Source organism: Buteo buteo, chromosome 13 (assembly GCF_964188355.1).
Source record: "Buteo buteo chromosome 13, bButBut1.hap1.1, whole genome shotgun sequence".
In the NCBI taxonomy this organism is placed as follows: Eukaryota; Metazoa; Chordata; class Aves; order Accipitriformes; family Accipitridae; genus Buteo; species Buteo buteo.
Window position 1 is genome coordinate 34,571,760 of NC_134183.1, and position 18,091 is coordinate 34,589,850.

The window sequence follows — 18,091 nt, forward strand, 5'->3', positions numbered from 1 at the left end:
GCTGACTTGCTAGATTACAGTTTCATTCATTCAAATAACGTTTTATAAATGTTTACTTTTTTTCTGCCTCACTTCCTATTTCAGTGAACTGTTTTAAATGATTGCATTAACTTATTGTTGGGATAAATGGATCAAAACCTACTGAAAGCAATTTCAGTGCCTGTTAAGTCCACCATTTCCAATCAAATCAATGAGAGCAGATAAACCCCACATAAACCCCATCACAGGACTAGCAAAAAATTTTAGGTGAACCTCACTAATTTTCTTGTTCTGTGTAGCAAAGCTGTTTCTAAAGACTTGTCTACCCCATCTAATTCTGGATGATGATGCTGATCAAAATGATCAATATGGATTTATTTCAGTAGCTAAATGGATTTTGTTTTATTCAGTAGTTCAGCTTTCATAATGAATAAAGAAGGTTGTTTATAAAGCTTTTAAGAAACTTGAGCAGACCATTAGTTGCCTTCATGTTTCCTAAGGTAGGTAATCAAGTGGAATATGTATGAAGTAACTGTTGACTGCTGTTTTCCTTAAAGAAAATGACCAAGGGTGGCATCAGGTGATGTTCAGGAGGGTGGGAGGAAAGTAACAGAAGAATCCTTACATGATTTACAATGTCATTTTATCTAGAACTTAGCAATACTATTTCTGTACCGGAAGAAAAAGATTCCTTGGTTTTCTTTCGTATGGGCAGAGTATATTACTATACAAAATGCATAATGTATTCTAAACTCTACCTATGCATGTCACTTCAAAAAAATTAGGAAATGCAGAGTAATATTTAGACCACAGTAGGTGAACCCATGAGGTCGTATCCTAGCTGTGTCATTTAATGACTAAATTAACAGCTCTGAGTGCTTTATTGCATCCTACTATGGGGCAGTTGCCAAGAATGGCAGGCATAGTTTCGAACTTTGGCGGCTTTGAATTAATTCAATTAAAAAAAAAGCACTGAAGTGAGTGTGCTCAAAGGTTGTAAACCTAGATATAAAAGCTTAAAAATTGTTCTTCAAAACATTATAGCATTTCAGCAGTTGAAAATAGTGTGAATATACAGAACTATGCAAACCTGGATTTAACAGCCCACTTGGTAGTTCAACCTATTACCATTGCTAGTGTGATTTAGAATCTGTGGGTGAAATGCTTCAAATACTCAAATCTGCTGCTTTGGAAAATCAGTTTCATATCAGCTTAACTCTTCCACAGAAAAGAAAGTATTTTTAAAATTTGTTTATGCTTCTTATCCTATAATTTACTTATGTGCTCTTAAATTACCAGTAATCAGAAATATATTTGAAGCTGTATAAATATATATCTCATTGTAAGCAAGTTGCAGCTCTTGTGATGGATCTAGATTATGCTTACAAGCAGTTCTCTTCAGTTAAAAAAAAATAAAGCACCCCCCCAACAACAAATACCTTGAAGAAAAAAAACCACCAACCAAACCCAACCCAACAAAACAAAACAAAACCACACACAAAACCCCACCAAACAAAAATATCTGGTCTGTCTCAGATACTGTTTTAATTATACTCCTAGAATCTGTGAACATCTTTATTACTGCCCTCCCAAGGACTTTCTTAAAAGAGCTCATCTCTACAAAGGAAGCACTACATACGCTTCATTTGGAGAGGAACCTAGCAAAAGGATGTTGATTCACTTCTGATTTCTACAGAAACTCATGTTCCCTGTTCTCAGTGTTCTCCTGCGATGTTCTTGCAAAATAAGAACAAAAGTCTGCAAGGCCTCTTCAAAGAGTTTTGTCACTGCCATATTAGAGGCTCCTATTCCTGAGGCTAATGACTTCTATGTTACAACTAGTCCTAGTCAAGCTCTCTGCTTCTGTTATCTAAAAGCTGTTTTCAGCTCTGTTTGGAACAATGACATTCCTCCTGTAGTACCTTGCATTTCATGCTTCCTTTTGAAGATACATTCAAGCAAGGTAGTTTGTAAATATGCCTTTTGACTTAAAAAGCAAACTGTAGTTGAATTGCTAATAAGCTGACTGTCCTATAAACAACTCCTAATTAGACTCAAATATTTTGATCTCTTACATAATTCTGCTTGAGGGTACTTACTTTTTGGGTTCTTAGCAAAATAGATGCTGTTCCTGTACATCTATGTGTGAACTGAGAATGGCATGATTAATGCTTAGTAATGATGAAAGCCTGCTTTCACAGTAGCCTTCAAAAGCTTGTCCTGGTTCACCTTCATTTTACTGTTTTTTCAAGTGGTTTGTTCTTAAGATACAATATGGCACACTACAGATAAATGCTGTGAATTTTTCATGAGATTCTTGAAGGTTTTAGCTGTAAACTTGCTTATCAGGATGTGTCGTGTGCATATACAGGCATTGTGGTTGTGTAGGGCTTTTCTTGGGGTAGGGGGGCATATAACAGGTCTTGCATTTGCAAACAGAATAAACAATGTTTTGTGCTGTACAGTATTAAGTTCCTTGTATTATAACTCATGGAAGAAAGGATTGTACTTTTGCTTGCTTGTTCAAGCTTCAAGTGCTCTGACTACCCACCCTAGACAGCATGTGGTGCTTGAGGTTGTCAGGGCTACTTCTGGACTCCCTTAAGCTGATATCTTTGTACTCATTGCCCATTTAGAATGTCAACTTTTAATCTATTGGTTTATTGTTCTTGCATTCATCTTTGAGCTGATTAGAGGGAAATTGGGATTTATTTTTTTTCCTTTTTGACAACCAGAAGAGTGCATACTGCTCCCTTCTAAACTTACTGACAGGACACAACTTCCTATGCAGTGTTTTCAAGTGTGATATTTGCACATCAGTGGTAGTTGTCCCTGAAGCACCTCTCTACACTGTTCTCAGTGGAATGGCAAAGCAGCTGACCAGTGATGACATCTTCAGTGTCTTGTCCATCAAGGACTTGATGATGAAGGCCTTGCTATGACATATGGATGTACGTTTCAGGCATATGACCCACAGATGATCATTCAGCTCCTATGCAATGTTCTCATGGAGAATTATCCTAGTGTTCTAAGAAAATGACAGGGATATGTCCTTAAGCACCTTTGAGAGCATCATGGTATAGATGAGTTACAAATTGACAGCAATGGAGCACTAAAGAGAGAGTGATCTTCCTTGTAAAGAAGCAGTGCGACCTTGTATATGATAAGCAAATAAGGTGCCAACAGTAGCAAAGACCAACTAGTTTAAGTGCCATTGTGAGTTTGTAGTAAAGTGTGTGTTGTTATCTGCCTGTGCAATCATCTGCCCGCTTGCCTGCCTTGTGCTTCCATCATCCTTGATTTCGAAGGACAATGCTTTCATTTGCATTCGTAATTTTAGAAATATGCTATGTAGCTGTCAGTACAACTGGGTTTGTATTTTTGAGTGCCTTTTGCTTAAGGAGGTCTTACCAGGCACCAGTTCACTAAACAAGTATTTGGTATTTTGGAATAGAATTAGATGTTCAACCATTCTGAACAACAGAAAATGTAATGTGTCCTGTTTTGCTGGTGCCCTGTACCAGCAAGTAGGTGGTGGGAGTACTGAAAAGAATAGAGAACTTTTGTTCCACTGGATTTCCTTACAAAGTTAATCTAGTATAAAAATATGTAGTTTTGCCTACACTAGCATGTACACATGCAGGCTTTTAGACTGTGACAGTCTCATGACCTAAATTTGTGTTTGCTCAAGCCTGAATGAACCAGTTAAGGAGTATCTCCAGGGAGACAGACCTCTACTAAATCATAGCAGAGCCTTGGTTTTAACCATAGCACTGGCAGTGGCAACTTTTCTTTAACTGGGTGGGTGTAGTCCATATTTGACAGTGTCAGTGTTAGCTGTTCCACATTTGCCTAGTTTAGAAATGCAGATATTTTTGGATTGTGTTTTACTTCAAACGCTATTGCCAAGGGTGTAAAATGGAAGGCAAAGAAGAGTTCATATACTCATAGTATTAAGCAGAGATAATATTAAGCTGAGATTTTGCATTCTCTGTTTGCTTAGTAGTGTAGTTCAAAATATACAGATAATGCCACGGCCCCATCAGCTGTCAGACACCACAGACATTAGGGTAGGAATGGTACAAATTAAGCCAGGTGGGTGTGTGAATGATGAGGGAGCTCAGTGTTCACTAAGTGGTCTCCCCTCTAAATCTCATTTCACCCATGCATCTGGTAATCCATTCTTCTGCTATTTTATTGTATGCTTTTAGCTTGATGATAGTTGATTCCTGTTGCAATTATGTGATGCAAACTTCTGTCCTCGTCAGCATTCGGAGACACAGCCTTTTACCCTGGGTTACATGTCTTTTGAGAGTCCTTGTAAAATGTTTCTTGAGAAAACTCTGCTACTCCTTACCTTAGTGAATCTCTTTGTACAGCTGCTGCTGAGGTACTTATAATATCAGTGCTGCCTTCCCAGTATAGTAGAGCTGAGCTCTCACGTATGATTTAGTTTCCTGGGGAATCTTTTGTGGAATTTCTGTAATAGTTGTTTTATTATGCTAATTAATCTGAGCAAGATGATGTTGGACAGAGATATGTTCTGTATGTTACCTGAGAGTCACGTCCATAGTATTGATTTGACCCATAAACTTTCAAAGTAGTGTGGAGTTGGACCCCTCACTGATTCAGCACAGTTAAAACTTCCTTTGCTCTAGAAATGTTTTCCCCAGGAGAGAAATTGTGTAGAGTTTTTCCTTAAATTTGCTTGAGAGTAACTGGACAGACTGCCGCTTAGGGACCTGAACATTTCCATGAGCTCTTTTTGTGCACGAGCTAAGAAGAAAGAGTATACTGTACAAAGGAGGAGGAAATTATGGAGGGAAGGGACCCTACATACTGGTTTCACTTCTTGTTATTGTTAACAGAAAATACTTGGCCATGGAATAGCACAAACAAATCAATAAAGATACATCAGTAGTGCACATCTATTACTGTGATGAAAGTGATTTGGGAAACCTTTGGTGTGTCATTATGAGTTTAAAAAAAAAAAAAAAAGTCCACCAGCTTCATCACTGTTAAAAGCCAACTATTTAGAATATTTTAGTGCTACCTCATACTGTAAGTAACTGCAGTTGATGTTTCTAGGAATCTGTATTTTTTTTCATTGTGTTTTGATGCTGTGTTGCTCAATTAATTGGTAGGCAGACTGAGCCAGCAACTACAGTAAGTGTTCTAAAACATCAGATCTGGTCATCCAGATTTGTTAGCAACGTATGGATGCAATATGGTAGCTAGAATTAGATGGTGCATTTTCTGTAAACTACTTTTTAGTAGTTTTCGTACAAATTATTCCAGTAAGTACAAAGGACCTAAGCATTTGTCAGGGTGTGCCAATCTTGATGTGCTGCTTTTCCATGTTCAGGAAGAATTTTAGGAGGAGGGAGGTACTGTTGGTGCTAGTCATCTATTGGAAGGGGAGATACAGAGGACCTGGGGGGGACCTGGAAGAAATACATTTCTTGTCCCACTGGTTTGGTTTCCTGTAAGCATATAGTTGCAGTAAGGGATTTGCACTAGGGGCCTGAGTAAAGAGCACATATATCCGTGCAGCATTTATACATACTTCCAGTTGGGTATCCCTTAATCCTGTTATACCACTGACTTGGCATTACTGAACTGTGGGGTTAATTTTCACCAATTTAGTCAAAGTTTCAGATGCTGTTTTCCAGTTTTGTTATTTACTGATTTTACGCTTTCATATAGTTACTCCAACAGCTGTAGCATATTGGTATTGCCTCAATTCAAATGCTAGCTAGGTTGGCTGAGCCATGTGGTACAGAATGCTGTGCTTCTGCTGAGCAGAGCACGAGGCCACAAATCACTTTTGAATATTTATCTGAAAAGTAGATTTCCTGCTGACTGTGTAGTTATATTGATGTCCCTCAACAGGAGACAGCCAAGCTATATGGAAGAAGGAAGCTGGAGAGTAAATCCATGCAAAAGCTGTTTACTTCTTACTATGGTGGCACAGACAGTGTGTAGAAATTATTGTTAGGACTGACGAAGGAGTGTTTTATATGTGTGAAATATTTTTGCTTGTTTGCTTTGTTGGCAGGGTATCTCTGTGGGCACACAGAGGCCTGCTCATTTTGATTCAACCACTGGTTTATAATCTTCTTTTGTTAGGATTTCCCAGAACCTGGGCACTGTGATGGTTTGACTTGAGGCCTTGACGTACATACTCTGATATGTACCTGCAGACACTGGGTTCTCTCACTGATGATCTGTGAGTTTTTTAAGAGCTCAGAGCTGCTGCTGCTCCTCCCAAATCTGTCAGATCCATAATTTATTACTTCAGTTTCCAGCCTTGCAAGCACAGATCAGTCAGTCTGGTTTAGAAATTGCCTACTTCATTAGTCACAGAGCATTAGACTTGGTACCAGGCAAACCATTCCTTCCAAAATCCTCTTTAATTTCCAGGAATCCTTTGACTTTTGGTCAGCCATTCCAAAGACTGAGTGATATTAGGGAGCAGAAGGAGTCCATTACCTGCACAGAGAAATATTTAAATGCGGTGTGAATCAATATATAGAAGATAAAGGGAACATGGAAGGTATTTTTTCCTTGTTTTTCTCTGTGATATCAGCCCTTTTTCTGGATCAAGTTGTTAGTTCTTTTGAGAAAAAACAGCTGTCCTATTTTGGCTGTTACCCAGGAGATGAAAACTGCCTGTCCCAGTTATTACTGAAAGCCAAGTGGGGAGGTTTAGGGCCTGAGGGTAATTTGGAGGTGGCAGAGAAAACCTTTCTCTGAAGTTCGAGAACACAGTATTGGAGGAAGCTGATAACTCATGGGCTCTTTTCATAAGCTCTTTTTCAAATAAAGCATCCTTTGGTGTCTCTGAAACCAAGAGCACAGAGTTGGAAGAGACCAGACCACTGATGTATTTAGGTCCTTACTTCTTTAAGGAGTTGAATTTGACCCTGAAAAAAAGGAGGGGCATTGGGAGGACACAGTAGCAGGTTCCCAACTTGTAAAATTTTGTTGAAGATGACAGGGATCAATTTGCCATATCTGTTTATGTGAGGCAGGGAAGAAAGGTTCTTTTGCAGAGTGGAAGACCTAGACTGAGAACTTGGCTGTGTAAGGGGAAACCACCCAAAATTTAGAAGTAGTAAAAAGAAAAATAAAAATGGAGCAACTTTCCTGTGGTTGTTGTGGATTCCATTTCAATGGAGCTTTGTCAGAATAGACTAAATGAGTGTCTTGCAGGGACAGCATAGGGATGCATCACTTTGCTAATGCAAGGGACTAGGCTAGGTTGCCTCTTGAAGTTCCTTCCAACACACATTTTTGTCATTTGTGTTGCACGATCACAAAGTGAAAATATTAACAAACTGAGAAACTACTTAATGTATTTTAAAAGAATTTTTTGTCTAAATTATAAGAAATGGGGCCTCTGCTTGTTTTTAAACTTACCAAGTGCATGACACAATGCTGTACTGGTTAAACGGCTTTCAAGTTCTGACTTACTGTGTTCTGGATCTCACAGGTGAGATCAGGTTTATCTGGATGCTCTGGTTTGCTAAGTTTATGCTAACCTAGTAAAAGCAGCAGTACAAACTGCAAATTCACAATAATTTTACCAGAATATTTAATTTATTTTTTATTTTTCCATTTCAAGTTTCATGGTCAGTCTTCACCATTTGTTTTTTCTTTGCCCCTTTTTCTCCATTCGTAAAGGGAGATTAGATACTGGACTGAATTTGCATGTTCTTGATGTAAGTTAATGCCCTTTTAAAAAATCCATTTTCGAGTGTTACATGTAAAGGGGTTAACTAAAAGATTAAGTAGATTTTTCTGTTTGCAAGTAACTGTATCTATTTTCATGTCATAACCTTGTGACCATTCCCCTTAAAAGAAAATGTTGTTTTCTGAAATACTGAAAGATTTAGCTATGCATATAGAAGCATACTATTACATCACCATAACTTACACAAGACCCACTACTGGTAGTGCTGGTAATACAGGATCTGTATGGCATGAAACTTTCAAGTCAGGTGCTAATTTCTGACTATTCAGTCACTTGTCTAGTATTCTATACCAGAAATTAGTCAATCATTCCATCAAACACAAAGATTTTTCAGGTGGATCCTATTTTCTACCTTAAAACAAGAAGTTTAGTTCAGTCTTTCAGAAGGTGCTCCAATGTGCCTGTGCAACTGTATTACAATCACTTTGCTTTAATATCAGAGAATACAGATTCAGTCGTCTGCATTACTTTGTATGTTAGCAGAAGAGAGGAGATGTTGTTTAATGCCTCTACTCAAGGTTAATATTTTAAAGTATGATTGTTGATTGTGCTTACATTTTTTTCTGAATGACTGTTCCCCTTTAACCAAAGTTATTCATATCAAAAGTTAAGACTGCAGCTTGTTCATGGGAAAGTTGATAGGAAAAGGTCAGTATCCATTTTGCGTTTTAATAGACAAGATAATCAGATGAAATCTGAAGATGAGATGTGTGTGGCTTCATGTCTTACCTTCAGGTGCAATAGAAAGCAAAGAGGAGAGAAAAGCTTTTTCCAGAACTTACCTGTTCACTGGTGTCACTTTGTACAATTTCCTCTTTCTAAGAGGAGTAAGAAATAGAGGGGAGAGAGAGTTCAGAGGGTTGTATTATAATGTCCCTTCTCTAACACATTGACCAGACAGAGAGAGCAGGAATTGTGGCTCACCTTACCACACTGGAAGCTGACAGCCAGGTTTCAGAGGTCACCTCTGAGTTAGAACTGCCTTCTGAGCAACTTGGTGAGACTGTTTTCCAAGTTGATCTGTTGTCTTTTCCATCTTTTCCATCTTTTAGTGTGTCACTTTTTTTTTTAAACAGTGCACATAAGCACACATGAACATTATTGTTCTTCCTGGGACCATTCTGGATGGCGAAAAACTGTTACAATCTGGTCTCTTGGGATATTTTTGGTTTTGTAATGCTCTGAGGCTTTCTTATGTATAAATGATGAAGTGCTAAACTGAGCCCAGTTATGGTAAGTCTCTATGGAAATACTGCAGAGATTTATATTGTCTGCTGCTGTACTGAACAATTACTTCTGAAATGTGAAGACCTTTTGGATGGGTTTTAGGAACTAGTATTTTGTAGTAGGGAGAGATCTTCATTTATCAGACCTCTGCCTAGAATGATTGGTTCAAAATACAGATTGTTTTGTTATCAGACACTGATAGATTAGGAAGGCATTGTGGTGTGTACATTAATGTTTCTTGTATGGTTTTTTGCTCATTCACCCCTTTTCTTTTGTCAGATAGTTATATATCTAGCATTTCATACTAGTAGTGAGGGGTCTTGGAAAGACTAAAAAAAATCTGAAGTAGGATGATTTGCTTTTGGGAGGCAGATGGATGGGCTGCCACAAAAATGTGGGGGAGGATGACATCTTGGAACCAAAGCTGCTCTTAAACGTTATCTGTAGAGAAATGATTTGTCTGCTGTCTGCCTTGGAGAAGAGATGCTCACCGAGCTCAATGCATCGGTGCATTGATGAAATGTAAATGGTGGTTCCTTCCTATTCCTTAAAGTGACTTTGCCAAACAGAACTTGAGTATCTGAGCTGTAAGAGGATGCACAACTGGGTTTTAAATTTTTGTTTAACTACTGGAATATGTCCTGCTCAAATTATCATCATCAGTAGTCCACAGAATCTCATGTCCTCCTATTTAAAGTACACATACATGAATTTATGCAGAAAGGATTTGGGCAATCTAGTAGATTCTGTATTTATGCAGAAAGGACTTCAGTTCTGAAGAGTTCTTGGAGATTGCTGTGGAAAGTCTAATGATGGAAGAGTGGTTTGGAGTGTTATGATGGCAAGGGAAGACACTTGAGACAAAACCCAGACCATCTACAAAATGAAACAAAAAAAAGCATCTGTAGCTTCCTGTTTCTGTAGACAAATGCTGTCAAATTCAATGACGTCTCTGAAATAGAGCTGAAGTGGGGAAAAAAGCTCATTCCTGAAGCTCTGGGTAGCTGGGCAACAGGATAAAAACATCTAGCAGATCTATGTGGAGACTTTGAAAAAACCACAACACAGTATTGCACACTTTAGAATCTTCAGAAAGGAGAAGTTACATACTAAGAAAATCCTGCTTCTGTTTAAGTAGTTATTCTAAACTGTTAGTTACCAGCTAATCTAAGGGCCTAGTAAAAAGGTGTGGTAAGAGAAAAATCATTTTCTGTCAGTAGTAGATATGTTGGCAATATACCCAATAAGTGTATTGTTTTCCTATGCACCATTTTGACATACCTCAGGCAAAGTATCAACCTTTAAGTATGTGTACACAAGTTTCTGGGAAATGAATTTCTAATATACAAGAAAAATACATGTTTCGGATAGTTTCTAGCTTCATGATGCTAATGAGACTTTATATAGAACTGCATTTGAATACTTATAATTCTACTGAACTTTTTTTTTTTTAATGAGTAGTTGAGTGCAAAGCATTAAATGGAAAACTCTAAGCAATAATGCCATTGCTGCTTTTTTCAGATACTTCAGTAGGAACTTGCAAGTGACTTCACACCATGGTAGCTCTTTCCTTGAAGATCTGTGTCCGCCAATGCAATGTAGTGAAGACAATGCAGTTTGAACCATCCACTGCAGTGTATGATGCCTGTAGAGTTATTCGTGAACGAGTCCCAGAGGCTCAAACGGGGCAAGGTAAGTTCCTATGTTTGTCCTTAGTCAATTCATTGGCTGAATTGAAAATAAACATAGACCCACAGATTTTTTTACACTGTTCTGTTCCTCCATTTATCTTTCAGGTTGGAGGGTTTGGGTTTTTTTATTTAAATCATAAGGCTCTGGAGTGAAAGGCACAAAGTGCAAACAGATTTTTAAGTCACAGAAGGTAGCTGCATTCTTCTTCTTTCCATCCTGACGGAGGTTTTTCTGCAAAGGATGCTTTTTTTGTGGAACTTTGACTTCTTAAGTAAATTGCTTGTTTGGCTGAAAGAGGATTTTCCCCTGCTTGGAGAGCAATTTTTGTGGTACCATTTTTTTAAAGCAATGTTTGTGGCAATGCTTTCGAGGAAAATCTGGGCAGACTTATATTGTGCCTCAGGAAAGGAAGTGACAACACAAATTACGAAAGAATGGCTGGACATCTCCAAAATGTGCAAAGGGAAATGTTTGAAACTGGTTAATAACTAAAAGCATCACCATGCTGTGCATACCATATTCACAATGCTGCTATGTGTTAATAAAATTTAACTGTCTCTGTACCTATTGAGCAAATTAGATGAATGCAGAGTGTGAAATGCATCTTCACTTGGACAAAAGCTCTAGTTTAAATGTAGTCAGAGTTGTCAAAAAATTAAGATTCTTCAGAGCCCTTTGGTGTCATACTGTATATAATGCCACTGGAATGTAATTCTTAAAGGAGATTGTTTATTGAGTTGTATGCACAGCTCTCAACCTTCAGAGCTCTTTTGAAAATCTTGTCTGAACTGTTAGAAAAACTTACTGGTAATAGTCAATATTAGTATTACTTAGAAATGCTTTTCCTTTGTAGGAGTCCTTAGGAAGTCTAGTTATAGAGCTTCAATTTTCAGGTACAAGCTGTGCATTTTTTACCATACTGATCTCTCAAGGCAGTGATTTTGAACAGCTGTTGAATTCAGAGAAGTTGAGTAATAAATATCCCTGAACATTATGAACCTCATAGAAAAGCCTAGGAACTTCCCTCAGATTTAGTAGGGCTTTTCCTTTTTATGTGATTGCAGTGCAACTATGAACTTCAGACAACTTTATGAAGTTGAGTGATGAACAGAAATAAAGTTACTACCATATCCTTTCCCTTTCTCTGTAGCTGTTAAAATATGTGTTTTGCCTGTTAGTTCAGAATACTCAGTGGTGCAGTACAGACTGATCAAACTAGTTCTTCCACAACAGAAAACATAATTGTCTTGTATTATGACTGTCAGCCATGCACATTGCACTTCTCCAACAAGCTTGCATGCTGGCACAAAGGCAGCTGTGATGTTAACACGCAAGTTGCACAGCCACTACTATTTTGTTACTAGGGTGCATCCCACAGAAATTAATATCAGAGCAGTCTGTGCTTCACTGGTAATTCTGCGCTCGGTGCAAGGCACTTTGTGTGCTTCTAAAGGTCACAACCTATTTATAGGCACAAATTATAAAATTTTACATAACTGATTCTGTACTGAAATTGTGTCAAACATCTCTGTATGTATGGATCACTTGGCTTTTCAGGGGAATTTTTAATTAGGGTCAGCATGAAAAGTTTTTCTTCTTATTCAGTTCTTTGTGGAAGGATTCTTCCTTCAAAATTGTGTATTTGTAAGTCAGTTACACTTTATTAATTAAGTGTGAGGTCTTTTATATACTTGCTTGAGTAACAATGTGTTTAATGTGAATGCTGTTAAATGTAAATTGTTGCTATGCATGACATTTAAATATGAAACATTGTCCAAAAATTGTAGCTATTTTTACCTGACTTTGTGATCAGAGGGTCTGAACACAGGGCTGAAAGAAAACAGGGTACCATTCCTGCACAGAGCTGTTCTAACAGGCTGCGTGCACACAGCTGGCCAGTTTGTATGAAGAAAGCTGTTAGCTTAAACTCTAGAACTGCAATTAGAGCAGGCTTAGCAGATGAACAGTAGTTTACGCTGTTTGTGATAGTGAAGTGTACTCTGTAACAGTTCTTCATACATATGGATGGGCCTTAAGTTGACAGTCATGGTCCTTCAGTTTGTATACCTGGAGTTTAGTCTTTGAAGCCTAAGCCTGGGTTTGTTCTTCTGTGACAATGTTTTATCATTTAGTTGTCAGTTGATTGTTTCAGAATCACATGTGTTTAGCCTCCAATAGATGCAAGTTTTTCCTGATATTTTTATTATGGATATAATTCTAGAAGCCTTGTATTTTTTTAAATGCCTAAACCTGAAGCATCTACCAAAAAAGATTCCGAAGTTTAGCATAAACTCAATACGTGAAGAGTTGAAAACAAACTATATTTTTTTTAAGATAAAACTACTGCTTGAAATATATACTATGGTTAAGTCCAAACTGCTTGTATTTTTGGTTAGTCAACTCCAAAGCAGGACCTATGAACATTTAAAAAAGGTCAGCTTGAAGTAATTACAAATACAATACAAATTACACAGTAGATGTGACATTTTCTTGCTTAGTGAAGCTTTTGTTCAAGTCTACTATAAAGCCTGATCTACCTTGCTATCTGCTGCTGAACTAAATATTTTCTGAAGCACTGAAAAAAATTTATATCCAAATTCATTAAGAATTGAAGGCAAGTGTAATGGAAGCTTAACCCTGAAGCAGAATAACCTTTAATAAAACCATTTTGGCTTTATTAGGTTTGATATTTTTCAATGGCTCTCTGTTTCTTCTGTTCCACAGCCTCTGACTATGGATTGTTCTTGTCAGATGATGATCCTCGAAAAGGTATATGGCTGGAGGCTGGAAGAACGCTGGATTATTATATGCTGAGAAATGGGGTATGGTGCAAGTCTGTTGCTTCCTTCATCAACATGTTTTCTAAAAACATGTTTCCCAAGTAGCAAGAAGAATGTTTAGCATTTGGAGGAGTAGGAAGGTCTTGAGTATGTTCTTGAAGTTGGCCCACTTCTTTTCCTTGCTGTGCCTCAGTAGTTATTTTCTGCATCTGGTTGTGACTGTGAGCTACTGTGGCCAATAGTGTCTTCACAGAACAATTAACAGAAAGATAAAAAATAAGTTTTGTAATAAGCTTTGTATCTGAGGTGACCTTGCATTATAGTGTGGGTTTCTTGTATACTAAAGATGATGAGGTCATATTTGCTCACATTATGGCCAGCTTGCTTACAACCAAAAGGCATTCCTATCCTTTTTAAACGCTGAACTAGTTTTCGCTGACAAAGGCACTTTGGTCTGTCCTGCCCTGTCTAGGTTTTGGTCTTGCCAGCTACGACCAGTTCTTGAAAAATGACATTGGCAGAAATAAAAGTAGTCACTTTTCAAGTTTGTTACATGAATAAGTTTGCCTATACTATAACAAAGGAAAAATCCAGTTTGGGGGGTGGGGAGGTAATCCTATTTTAGGCATCTAAGTTAGTGGGTTGGCTTGTGGCAGCTTCTAAAAGCATTTAGAAACAGTATTGTTTACTTCCTAGGATATATTGGAGTACAAAAAGAAACAGAGGCCTCAGAAGATACGTATGTTGGATGGTTCAGTGAAAACAGTCATGGTGGATGATTCTAAAACAGTTGGTGAATTGCTGGTTACCATTTGCAGCAGGATAGGTAAGATTTTGGGACTCACATGCTTAAGAACTTGTTTTTCTGCCATATTTACATCTTGATTTTTAGGATGTGTATTACTGGCTAGAAATTGGCACATCTGTTAAAAAAAATATTTAAATTCGTTGTCAGTTAACATTTACCAAACACCTTTTTGAAATCTTTTGTCCAGGTTTTATGAAAGTTGGTAGAGAGTTTGCTGTATACTTAAACTTCAGTATTTAGCAGTTGAAGGCACAAAGTTATCTGATGGTAGAGTTATAAATTTTTTAATATATGTTACATTTACATATGCTTTCCTGCTATGTGGTAGAGAATTAGAACTACATCTATACTTAATTTTAATGGGATAAAAGATGAATACTCTTAACCTTGAACTTAGGGCTCTGTGTTGTTACGATTAAGAGTTGATCACAGTATCGTATCATTTGTGAAACAACATATGGAAGCCATCCAGAGCAGCTGGTCAAAAATGTGTCATATTGGTTATAGTCTGTCTTTGTATTTAGAGACATTTTGGAAAACTAATGCTTGCTTAACTATAAACATGCATCCAACATGGATTAGCTTAAATCATCTTAGACCCTTGCTTAATTCTTATTTAGAATTAAAGTGGCCTTAATTTGATTTAAATTAATTTACTTGGAAAGTGAATTAAGCTAATTTTAAATTAATCCATTTCAATTTTGTTTGAGTGTTTCTGTGCTGGTTTCTAATGTGCTGCAAGTAATTTACTTCAAAAATTAGTTTGACTTATTTTCTTGAATGTGGTCATGTAGGTGACCATTTCACTTGCTTTCCTGTATAACTTAAATATGTTTTGCCAAGCAGTGGAAAAAACCAAGCCGAACAAAGAAATGAGAGCAATTTAGCACATGTGCTAAATGTTGTGAACTGATTTTTGATTCAGTTTCATGTAAAATTCATAGGAAAAGCTGAGTTTTAAAACTGTAAGAAAAAAAAAAAAAATCATGTATTTCACATGGTTTCTATTCCTCAGTCTGCTCTGCCACATTTCTTCTGCACATCGTGGGCAAGCTGAAATTACTCAGTTCTCAGGAAGCAACTGTAGGCTTCCATGAAGGGAAACTTACTATGGCATATCTCCATTCTGGAATTTACTGCTATTTTAAATTCCATCATGTTTTTAAATTGGCGGCTTCTCTTGGTAGAATAACAAAAAAACCCTAATATCTTTCTGACAGTGGCAAATGCAGCATATGATGAAGAAATGACGTATTTGAAGGATAATGCTGGATATTGGAGTGATGTCTTGAATGAGGAAGTTGTAGATTATTCTTGGCATCTCCTTCCCCATACACTGTTTTAGCATTTAATCTGGAATATATTTACTATACTTGAAACTAACCATTGGTGTGTTAATATATGGAAAAGAATATTTCACCTGTCCTAGAATGTATTACATTTTTTCATTGTTACAAACACCAAGTTTACTTACAATTCCAGGAATAACGAATTATGAGGAATATTCCTTAATCCAGGAGAGCATCGAAGAGAAGAAAGAGGAGAGTACAGGAACGCTTAAGAAAGATAGGACATTGTTGCGTGATGAAAGAAAAATGGAAAAACTTAAGGCAAAGCTTCATACAGATGATGATCGTGAGTAGTGTATTCCAGGATAATTCTTAATTAATATCATTCCACAGTTTAGTGCAAGAAAACTGTACAGGAATGCATTTTTAGATTCTTCATTGTGTCTCAGCTGATCCTACCTGTATTTTGCATCCTTTTACACATAATGTTGTCTACTACTGAGTATTTTTAAAATTGGGTAAATGGACAAGTTGTTGCCTCTAGCTGGGAGAGTTAGCAGGTCTTTTGAAGTGTTTTTCGTTACTTTTTTGGTAGGGCAGTTGTAACTTAAGTGTGAAGGGTCATTTCTGTAATGACCATTTTCTCCCCTTCATTACAGTTGGATATTTAAATGTTGATAAGCCATCAAAAGGTAGTTTTGTCTTTGAAGGTATACTTTTTAAGTGTAAATGGAGTTTGCCAAAGAACTAAGACAGTATTTGATTTGGTTTTTGTGTAAAGTCATGAGAACCATTTTTTCTGTTTTACATTAAGGCACTAAGATTAACTGTGACTGGCAGGAAGATGCTTTAAAACTGTGTTCAGGGATAAGAAAAATAAACAGAAAAATTGGTTTTAGGAGGAAAATGTGGTAAACTTTTAAATAATTTTGCAGTGAAATTTTGAAGATCTAAATTTAGCATTAAAATGTTACTATAGTTGTTTCTTCAACAATATTAATGGTGGTTTATACTGTAGTAAATTCTTGTTTCTCAGCAGTGCTGTTCTTCAGTTCTCATTTGTAGCAACCTTCAACACTGATGACTAGAAGCTGAAATGAAAGCAATGTTTTTTGCAGAGTTCCTCCCTCCAGTGGAAATGCCAATTATCACATGAATTTCACAACAGCTTTTAACACTGGCAACACTGTGTATTTAACAATGTGCGTGTCTGTGGTTCTGTTACAGTAAATTGGCTAGATCACAGCCGAACGTTTAGAGAACAAGGAGTTGATGAAAATGAAACACTACTGTTGAGACGAAAATTCTTTTATTCAGACCAGAACGTAGATTCAAGAGATCCTGTTCAGCTTAATTTGCTTTATGTTCAGGTACAGTATGTGTACGGGTTCTGCCTTGCCTGAGGAAACCTGTTAATTAGAAAAATCTTGTTGCTGAAATACTCCATTTTCTAGAATTCTGGTTCTGGACGTGCTTTGATTTTACTTTTTTGTCTATTCCTCCAAGAACACATGATAGTACAGAGGCTTTGCTGATTCTTTTTAATCAAATACTTTCAACCCAATAATGGACACTCAACCAAAAATCCACTGACTTTCATGTCCTGTTTCCTTAAAATTCATGAATGTCTTCAGTGTTTTAAGTCATTCTTTTTAGTTTTTCTCCCTATTCTCTTCTATAGGTGATGCTTTCTCTGTAATACGAAATCTCAGGTCAGTCTTGCAACCAGCTTTCTGCTTCTCATCTCTTTTCTCTTCTGCCTGATCAGTGAGGGAGCTTCTTCTGCACTCCCTTTCCAATCTTCAGCCCAGACAGCAAACAAGGCAGGCAGGCTTCCTGTTCAAAATGGACCATATCATGTAACACAGTGGGAGTCCACCTAGCCAGGTTCCCCACACTGTTAGAGGTACTATACATACTTTAGCAAAGCTAAGAGTTTTATGCAGAAGATAGTATTTAACTGAAGGCTCTGGTGCAGTTGCCTGTAATGCAGTCTGAAAAAAAAGCAGGCTTTTAAAATTTTTGTTAAAGGCTTTTTTAAAAAGTAAAAAAAAATAAAAAAAATTGAAAGTTTAATGGAATGTTCTGTTGTTATACTTGCAGCTGATTCAAATGGGATTGCTCTAAATTACATTTTAAAACTCTGAGGCAAAAGGTAATGATGGCATTGCTTGTAAGACTGCATTACATTTTCAAGTATTTTAGAAGACTGTGTTACACTGAGCTGTTCTACTACCACTTAGATATTTCTTTCAGGCTGCTGTTATGGCAGTATGTGTTGATACTGCCTTGTCATTGTTCTGTCTGTGGGTAGATGAGCCTTCTATTGCCAGAGCTATAAAATCCATCATCTTCTATGACCACTAAATTTAAACAAATGGAAGGAAAATGCTGTTTGCCTTCTCCTGTTGCCATTTCTATAATGGTAATCTGTTTTTTACTTACTAGTTATGCAGATCATTTTCCCTGCTATTACAAGGTGGTGAGATAAAAGCTCTTACATGTGTGTATGTATGCACACGTATATATCTGTATACACATAAGTGTGTATAAATATGTT

At 37.1% G+C, this 18,091-nt stretch overlaps 1 protein-coding gene across 3 annotated transcripts in view; it reads left to right on the forward strand.

Annotated features, from left to right (window-relative positions):
- Positions 1 to 18,091, forward strand: part of TLN2 (talin 2) — a 234,034-nt gene that overhangs the window by 107,311 nt on the left and 108,632 nt on the right. For all 3 annotated transcript variants that reach the window (XM_075045499.1, XM_075045498.1, XM_075045501.1), the window contains exons 3-7: positions 10,484 to 10,654; positions 13,379 to 13,476; positions 14,131 to 14,260; positions 15,725 to 15,877; positions 16,759 to 16,901. In XM_075045499.1, the coding sequence (XP_074901600.1) occupies positions 10,519 to 10,654; positions 13,379 to 13,476; positions 14,131 to 14,260; positions 15,725 to 15,877; positions 16,759 to 16,901 (660 nt within the window). In that variant the 5' untranslated portion in view covers positions 10,484 to 10,518. The remainder of the gene's footprint in view (positions 1 to 10,483; positions 10,655 to 13,378; positions 13,477 to 14,130; positions 14,261 to 15,724; positions 15,878 to 16,758; positions 16,902 to 18,091) is intronic.